At 39.1% G+C, this 9,531-nt stretch overlaps 1 protein-coding gene across 1 annotated transcript in view; it reads left to right on the forward strand.

Annotated features, from left to right (window-relative positions):
* Nucleotides 1–4,215: 4,215 nt before the first annotated feature.
* Nucleotides 4,216–9,531, forward strand: part of KBTBD2 (kelch repeat and BTB domain containing 2) — a 6,907-nt gene continuing 1,591 nt past the window's right edge. The window contains exons 1-3 of the mRNA XM_008633869.2: nt 4,216–4,809; nt 7,564–7,729; nt 8,163–9,529. Of these exons, the coding sequence (XP_008632091.1) occupies nt 4,640–4,809; nt 7,564–7,729; nt 8,163–9,529 (1,703 nt within the window). The 5' untranslated portion in view covers nt 4,216–4,639. The remainder of the gene's footprint in view (nt 4,810–7,563; nt 7,730–8,162; nt 9,530–9,531) is intronic.

Consider the following 9,531-nt stretch of genomic DNA (forward strand, 5'->3'; position numbering starts at 1 on the left):
GTGTGAAACCTCGGTGTTTGTGTTGGCAGCGCTCGGAGCGACACACACCGTGAAGTCTTGGAGGAGAGCAGCAGTGTAGTGGCATTGCCGTTCCTTGTAGCTGCCCCTACGTTCCCTCCTGATCGATCTAATTGTGTGCATATATTCACTATGGGTACCTGCAGTGACCGAGGGTGGGCTTCTGTGGTCATATGTGGCTTTGAAGAGTCACATAACTCTTAATAAGCTTTTCTGGACTAAATAAACACATGGTATAGCTTTGAAGTTAGTACATCTGCATACCTAAAATTTTTCCAGCTTTTACCATTATTTCTGCTATGAACGGGATAAATACCTGGTGCTTTTGAAGTAACTTTAATTACGATTTTGAAATGTATTTGTGCTGTACTTAGTATGTGCATTTTTAGAGGTTTTATTGCAAAGCCCCAGCTTGGGCTTTTCTATATCGTGTATATCTACTGTGTGATCATAGTAGGCCTGAAAGGCCGTGTGCTGTTGTGAGCACACCTAGGGCTGAATTTCGTTCAGATTATGTATTTAAGAGATTATTAAAATGCACACTCAGTGTAGTTCAGTTTCTCAGAAATGTATCTGGAGGAATAGGTAATTTTTAGTATTTAATGTCCTCTGATGCATACATCAGGTAGTCTCATGATTTGAGTATAGGTGTCACACCTTTTTCCTAATTGTTTTTGTGTGTTGAGTAGAAAGGGCCCTTTATACTCAAAGATGTGTAAGTGGCATCTCTCAGGAACAGACCAAAGAGGAAGAAAAGATGTTGCTGCTTATTTAGTATTTTCTGACTACATTTTAGACAGATGGTTGTTGTTGTTTTTTTATTTCCTGAAGCAGGCTTTTTTGTTTTGGTCATGTGATTATGAAACAGATCAGAATTGGTGCAAATCCTAAAATTTCTCTTTCTTAGTTTAGTGACTGTTGTGCTTTGAGAATAAATTTTATATGCATGAGTATGATATCCATTATAAGATTTAACCTTTCAGGAACCAACTTACAACTAATTAAGCCATGTTAATGATTAATTAATTTCTTAATGTAGAAATGTTTGAATTTATAGTTAAGTGTCATATAGTGAATATTTAAGAAAATGACACATACTTTTAAACTGGGATTTAAGTTGTTAAATAAAACAGACTAGCTTCATTAATGTACTAGAATTCAGAGAAAAAAAATTGTATATACGGGATACGTGGCTGGATCTTACTGGAGACATCCATGGCCCACTTTTTTTCAAAGGTTAATTTTCCAACACAGATCAAGTCTTCCCACAAAACAGAAACACCCTTGGGATGGAAACTACATGTGCTCAGTGTGCAAGTCCAGTTGCCAATTTAAGATGTTGGTTTATCATGTGCTAATTTTCTTTCTGAGCAGGTATTTCCTTTATTGTATAACTTCCTTTAGGAGCAGAAAAACAGGAGTGCATTGTGACCAAACATGTTGTTAGCATGGAGTCTGACACTTCTAGTCACTAGCTTCTGTGTAGTTTCAGAAGCTCACCTACCTCAAAGTTGTAACTCACCTCCTAAGCATAATATGTATGGAAAATAGTAGTAGTTTCCAAGTGAATAATCATTTTCAACATAACATTGTAGGACCAAATCTGTCCTTGTTTTTAGTGAAATTTCACATTGTTGCCTTATTAGAATCTCCTTGATGTCCTCAGTTTTCTGGACTACAGTGCTATCAAAGACACCTTTGATGGCTTTAGAAGAGAGGAGAACTTCCAAGTCTGGAACTGCTTCATCAATTACCTATTTCTTTCTCACTGCCAAGGATGCAAATTTGATACATTACTCAAAAATCTAGAGCTTCCAACTCCTTTTTTTTCTTCCTTTCTTTCTTATCTTTGAGATCTATTGGCTAGGAGTGTCAATTTACATAATTGATTCTAATCAGTTTTAGTACTCACATTCCCCCTTGCTATTACCTAGTATGATAAGTTTGAAACTGCTTGGTTTGTAACCCAGAATATCCCTCCTAGTAACCAAGTACTGGTAGTGCCTGAGCTGGGTAATTAATTTCACAGTTTCAACTTGTCTTCTGCTGAACAGGTCTGCTTTTTCAGTTATTGACTGTCAGCAGTTAGCTGCCAAAAATGTCTTTAATCTCACTAGCAGGTATATATCAATTTTTTCGTGGCATCCTTGACTTGTACCTAATGACTGAACCCAGTGCATATTAATTTTCTTCTTTTTCTCCTGTTTCTGAAGAAATATTCTTTACAATTACATCAGAAAAGGAAGTTAGGGTATCAGTGAGTTCTTTTGCTAAAGCTTAGTATTACTGATGCTCTGCCCAAACAGAGCTTAATCCACCGGCTTGTATTGTTCTTGAAACTTTACTCCTAAGCCAGGAAAAACAATGCTGTAGAGAGACTCAGGATACCAGCAGAGCCACAAGCTATTTATTTCTGTGGGCCTAACGCACTTAGGAAGTCTGTGTGTCTTTGTAGCCGTTTAAAGTTCAGTGCAAAATCTGTCAGTGGATTGGGTTGCATGGTGAGCTGTTCTCAGAGTACTGGGAGAGTGGGTAGTGGCGCAGAGACGGGATGCACACTAACTTGGTGGAAAGAAGCTGTGACCTGAGGCAGAAGGTCATTGCTTTAGATGGAGCAGTATCTCTATATCCTTGATATATTTATGGTTTAGTGACTTCAGAGGTTACCTGAAACTTGAAGGTCTTCAGTGGAGACTTGTGCTAGTATCTGTTGTTGTAGCACACAGTAGTATCTACTCGTTCCCCCAAGTATTGAAGCCTTTTCTGTTTTCCTTAAAACTGCCTTCACCTCAACAGTGAGCATTGGGTTTGACTTTTTGAACTCTTTTTCCAGTTAAACAACCAGGGAAAACTAAGAGTTTGAAATTCCTGTTTGTGTATATTTATCATTGGAAAAGAAAAAGATTTAGGGACACTAAATTAGTAGTAATTAAAGTGGCATTAATTAAGCATATCTGTTTCAAGTGAGTGAATGTTGAAAGACAGCTGCTTCTGAATTGTCTTACAGGCAGGGCTCTGTTGAAATAGTAGATCTTCGATGTGGCTGGCAGGTATTTCTACAGCCTTTGTCTTACACTAAATCTTGTATTTTTGTGTGGAATTTAAGGAATGTCATTTCACGCAAGTGTTTCTGCATTCTCTGTTCATCATGAACTGTAGTGATAGCGGTATCTCAGACATAAGACAAACATGTTCTGGTTATTCCTCAGTTTTGGGATGCAGAAGAACAGTCACGATTAAATAAATCTGGAAGCATTTGATAGCTGTGGTACTCTGGTGCCCATTATCATGTTAATTTTACTGTCACAACTATCCCATTCTTAATTAGGTTTTTGTGTTCATGTGGAAGGTGAAATAAAACCTGACCCCATTTTTAAGAGGAGGAGAAATGTCCAAATAAGATAATAGACCTTGGTAGCCACTGTAGGTGTTTTAAGCCCTGCTGTTCCAGCATCCCTTTGCTTCTATTATTTCCTTGTTTAGCTTCTCTCCCATCTGCAGCAGTGAAGCTTACCTAGCTGTATGGAAATTACTCAGAAGGAAAAAAAAGGGAATGTGAAATATTAATAGGTGAAGCCCTTCTGCATGGAGCAGATGAATTTGATAAGCGTTGGAAATATAGACTTTTAGGGGTTTTTTTGGGGGGGGGTGGGTGGTTTTTTTTTTATTCCTTAGGCTAGTTCTGCTTTATCTCTACTAGAATGCCAAAGGTGAAATAAACAGGCTGATGATGATGTTGAGAGTTTAGTTGGAAAGTGATGGAATGTTGAAATTACTGCATTTATATTTTTAGTGGCCTGGTATTGATAAGCTTTAGGTAGACAAAAACAAAGAAGGAGAAAAAATTGCTGTTTAATATAGAAATGGAAAAAAAGTGGCTATCTTATCAATGGTTGAATGAAATTCACAGGTGTACTCAATGGGAAATCTGGGTAATTCTTTGAGGAGGAATGAAGTCTGAATGTTTTAACTCTCCAGCCTTAGTAGCTGTGTTGACAAAATAAATTATTTTAATTTGTAAGTCCAGGTCATATGAGAATTAATGTACAAACTCCTCTGCTTTTCATTTCTCTTTGATACCTTTGTTGTTTAAATATTTTTCTCAGAAGGGTTTTATTGCAAGTAATGAAGTACTAATTTAGAAATGTTTATTAGAGAATTACTTCTAAGTAATTCTTAGTAAGGTCTTTTCTAAGGGGTAACTATGAAAGGTTTTTCAAAATGTGCTAATATGTAAATTAATTTTATTTTCCTGCTTTCAGTCAGTCAAGTGCAGCCCTTGATCACGAGATGTTACCACAAAATCTACCTCAGACTTCACTTTTGCTCATTCATTTGCTGCGTCATAGATCTCAACGGGAGCTCTGCAGACACTCTTGAAAGTCTCTGAACAGATTGGGACATCAAGTCAAAGCATGATGACCTAATAGGAGGTCAAAGTCTCAAACATTGATTCAGCAGCTCAAGATAACACTGCTGTTTTTATCAGTATCACTTCTGAAGGCTACAGACCTCCTGCCATTTCTTTCCTGGCTACTTCAGAAACACTCAACTGACCTTTTTTTGGTGAAGAGATCTTGACTTTTCTCTCTGGTCCTGGAAATATTAATGGAATACAGTCATGTCTACCCAGGACGAGAGGCAGATAAATACAGAGTATGCTGTATCCTTGCTGGAGCAGTTAAAATTCTTTTATGAACAGCAGTTGCTAACTGACATAGTGTTGATTGTTGAGGGCACTGAATTTCCCTGCCATAAGATGGTTCTTGCAACGTGCAGTTCATATTTCAGGTAAGTATTCAAATGCTATAAAATCTGTGGTACCTGGTTTTGAGTGTAATAGTAATTGATTAACAGTGTGTTACAGAGACTTAAAGATCAGTGAAGTAAATAAAAAACCTAAATATCCTTACTTTCCAACACAGAGTAAAATAAAATTTCTAGCATCCTGGGACTTATTCTAGATAGTTATTGTAGTTTATACAGTAAGTGTGGGGGGAAAAAAACCACACTCGTGATGGTTCATTTGCTTTAGGGAGTTAATTGAGTCTGAATAATTAGTAAACTTCTTATTCTTCACACTTAATCTTTAAAATACTTAATCTGATTTTATTTCCCAAGGTAGGATAACGAGATTACTGAGACTTGGCTACAGGAATTTCATTGTCATGTTTAACTGTAGTTTCTTAGTAGAAGCATCTGCTAAAAGTAGGGATTGCTGTGCAAGTTCATGGCTTTCTTTTCTGTATCATCTGGTTTTCTCTGCTCAGCAAAGCCAGAAACTCTTCCCTTGCTTGAGTGTTGTGGCAATGCAAGAGGAGTTTTTCTGTGTGTGGTTTGGGTTCTTTTTTTTGTTTCATGCCCCCTCCAAGATACGGTTGGAATTTTTAGTTCAGCAGCTCTTGTTCTCCAAATGTCCTGCTTCGGTCTTTTAAAACATTTTTATTAATAAGATACGTTGAGTGCTACCACTTTTTGCAAATACCTTTATAGTAAGACCTGGATGATGAGGCACCATGAATTTTCTGCAGTGATTAATCATTTTTTGTTGGCAACATAGTATAATTAATCTGCCTGTCTGGAAGGAATTTTGAAGCTTAAAACTAGTCAGGGTGACAACCATGCATGTTTTACCTTCCTGATGCATTGTGGAGGGATTATAACTTTTCTTTCCTGTTTAATCACAGGAAGGTTTACAAATTTGCTTTTCCTGAGATAGGCTCACTATGCAGAACACATCTGAAATGTTTTCTGTAGTTTGTCTCCTTTCTTGTAGAAAACTGTACAAGGATTCATTTATTACTTTCACAGAATTTTTTGTCCCTGCTGGGTTGTGTGTTTATTTTTTCATCTCAGATGAATCTGGTCCAATTTTTAGCAACAAGTATTGTGTGATCACTAGATAATAATTATTACCATTGGCCCTGTGCAGATGACATAGTTCCAACAATTTGTAAAATAACAGCCACTGGAAATACGGCCAGATTTAATGTGGGTGGTTAATCATAAGGTTGGAAAGCTGTCATGAGTCCACCCAGTGTGCTGCATCAGAATGTGCAGTCAAATCTCTTATTCATATGTGTTTGTTTATTATTTATGAAATGATGTTTTGGCACTGGTTAAAAGAAGTATCAAACTTGTGGTTTTGTCATGTTCTGTTTTTCTTCTCTACTTTGGTTTACAAAAAGATGCTCAGCTTCCTAAATTTAGCTTTATTATGAAAAATTGATAGCCCTGAAGGAGGGGGGAGAAAAGCAAAGCATCTTTCAGTGTGATCCAGCCATTGTGTGTGATTGCAGCCAGCTTACCTTCCATCTTTGTGTCTGAAGGATGTGCAGCCCTGCTCTAGCACAGGCTGCTCAGCAGCGTGTGAGCAAGAGCCAGTCTTTCTGTGGAGAGGAGTCTCTGTACCCACCCTCTTGTACCCTCTTGCTTACCTTTAAATCACTGCACAGCAAGTTGATACTCACTTAGTCAGTGATCCTAAAATGCAAGTTGCCCTGAGTTAAGGAGCTTAGAAGAAGACAGAGAAATGGGGATGGGATACTGTCTTTGTATCAGATGCTTTCTGGAATGGCTTTACTTAGGGAGTGTATCTCCATGTCCCCTTCACCTCTGCAGCCATAAGCAGGACTAAAAGGTGCACCCACTGTCCCTTCTAACTTCTCTCATGCCTGGTTTCCTAAGTAAAAAGCCCAAATAAATATAAAGAGCCTTGAACTGAATTTTTAGCACAACCATAAATACCAAACCTGAATCAGTATAAAGCTCTTGAAACCAATGTCCCCTATTTTAAGCAAGTTGACAAGTACATGGCTTATAGTACCAGATTCCAGTTCATTCTTAACTGCGTAACAATTAAAATACCAGAATGGGCAAGAGGTTTGTAAAGCATTAAGGAAACAATAACCATGTTTTAAATTGCCTTTCTAGTCTTTTTCAGGAAGATGTAATGGAAATATTTGCTCTTTTTTTTTCCCAGACTACATCTGATAGTTTTTTCTGTTGATTTTTGCCTGCATATTTGAAGTTTACTGCATGTTATGATGAATGGTATATAAGAAATAATTCATAGAGTGCTAGTCCGTGCTCCATTTCTTCTCCTCCCAGAGGAGCATCCTTTTTGATATGACTTAGCTCAGTCCATGACATAAATCTGCTTTTGTCTTAGAATCTAAAATCTAGCTGTGTTTCAGTGGTATTTTCTGGAGGATGTTTCTTCCCTCTTACCACCTATCATAGAAAAAGATTTAAATTGCATCATTAAAGCTCCAAAATCATTAGAGCCCTCTGCTGATTAACACAGAAGAGCTTGCAAGAATATAAAGAATTTCTGCAGAAGGCACTGATGGTACTTTTGTTCTGTTCAAATGTTTTATCTTAAATAGCAAATGTTAGCCTAAGGTAAATACTAAACACCTGTAAACAGGCCAGCAAAAGGACTGTTCACCTTTAGGAGTGTAATCACCAAAGGCTTACAGGTGACTGTTTAAGATTACTTTACTCACTGCTGATCCTTGTCTTAATATGTGTGTTTCTTCTCAGAGCAATGTTCATGAGCGGGCTGAGCGAGAGCAAACAAACACATGTACACCTGAGGAATGTGGATGCAGCCACTCTGCAGATCATCATCACTTATGCATACACGGGTAACCTGGCAATAAGTGACAGCACAGTAGAGCAGCTCTATGAAACTGCCTGCTTCTTACAGGTAGGAATGTTTAGAGGATGAAATAACAGCTTCTAATCCCTGAATTGTTTTATTCTTTACCTTTTTAAAAGACCTTTCCTCTTTAGTCACTTCAACATACTTTTGTTCAGTTCACTCAGTATAGACAGCAGTTGCTTGCCAAATTTGCTTCATGTAGCCATCCCTCCTTGCATGACAGTCACTTTGGAAGGTTGGAAGAAAACCAGTGCACTTCTAACATTTAGAAAATTAGTTTTGCCAGCAGACATAATCACGTTGTGTACTTGATCTGTATGAAGCAGTTGAGTGAGTCACTGCTGTATTTTTGTGTATGTGTAGTATTCCAGGCCTGAACTGTGTTGTTCAACACCAGATGCAAGTACTTTTATGTGCTGATGCTACATGAAAGCATAGATTGTATGTGTAATACTTCGTGTTTTTCTTTGCATTACAGGTAGATGATGTGTTACAACGATGTAGAGAATACTTAATCAAAAAAATTAATGCAGAAAATTGTGTGCGTCTATTAAGTTTTGCTGATCTCTTCAGCTGTGAAGAGTTAAAACAGAGTGCTAAAAGAATGGTGGAGCACAAGTTCACAGCTGTGTACCACCAGGAGGCTTTCATGCAACTGTCACATGATCTACTGATAGATATTTTAAGCAGTGACAATTTAAACGTGGAAAAGGAGGAGACAGTGCGTGAGGCTGCTATGTTATGGCTGGAGTACAACACGGAATCACGCTCGCAGTATTTGTCCTCTGTTCTCAGCCAAATCCGGATCGATGCACTTTCAGAAGTAACACAGAGAGCCTGGTTTCAAGGCTTGCCACCTAATGATAAATCAGTGGTGGTGCAAGGACTGTACAAATCGATGCCCAAATTTTTCAAGCCCAGACTTGGCATGACAAAAGAGGAGATGATGATATTCATTGAAGCTGCTGCTGAAAACCCTGGTAGTCTTTACTCTTCTGTCTGTTACAGCCCACAGGCAGAGAAAGTTTACAAACTCTGCAACCCTCCTGCTGACTTGCATAAGGTTGGGACGCTTGTAACTCCTGATAATGACATCTATATAGCAGGTGGGCAGGTTCCTCTGAAGAACACAAAAACCAATCACAGTAAAAGCAGCAAACTCCAGGCTGCCTTCAGAACTGTGAATTGCTTTTACTGGTTTGATGCGCAGCAGAACACTTGGTTCCCCAAGACGCCGATGCTCTTTGTGCGCATCAAGCCGTCCCTGGTGTGCTGTGAAGGATACATCTATGCAATCGGGGGAGACAGCGTTGGCGGGGAGCTCAACAGGAGGACTGTGGAGAGGTACGACACCGAGAAGGATGAGTGGACCATGGTCAGCCCCCTGCCCTGCGCGTGGCAGTGGAGCACGGCCGTGGCGGTTCACAACTGCATCTACGTCATGGCACACAACCTGATGTACTGCTACTTCCCCCGCTCAGACGCCTGGGTGGAGATGGCGATGCGACAAACGAGCAGATGTTTCGCTTCAGCTGCTGCTTTCGGCGATAAGATATTCTATATCGGAGGACTGCACATTGCCAGCAATTCTGGTATAAGGCTCCCCAGCAGTACTGTGGATGGCTCTTCTGTAACAGTGGAGATCTATGATGTGAATAAAAACGAATGGAGGATGGCAGCCAATATCCCTGCCAAGCGCTATTCCGACCCGTGTGTTAGGGCCGTTGTCATCTCTAATTCCTTATGTGTCTTTATACGGGAGACCCACATGAATGAGAGAGCCAAGTATGCCACCTATCAGTATGACCTGGAACTTGACCGCTGGTTCCTGAGGCAGCACATATCAG

This window comes from Corvus brachyrhynchos, unplaced genomic scaffold (assembly GCF_000691975.1).
Source record: "Corvus brachyrhynchos isolate BGI_N302 unplaced genomic scaffold, ASM69197v1 scaffold94, whole genome shotgun sequence".
NCBI classification, from domain to species: domain Eukaryota; kingdom Metazoa; phylum Chordata; class Aves; order Passeriformes; family Corvidae; genus Corvus; species Corvus brachyrhynchos.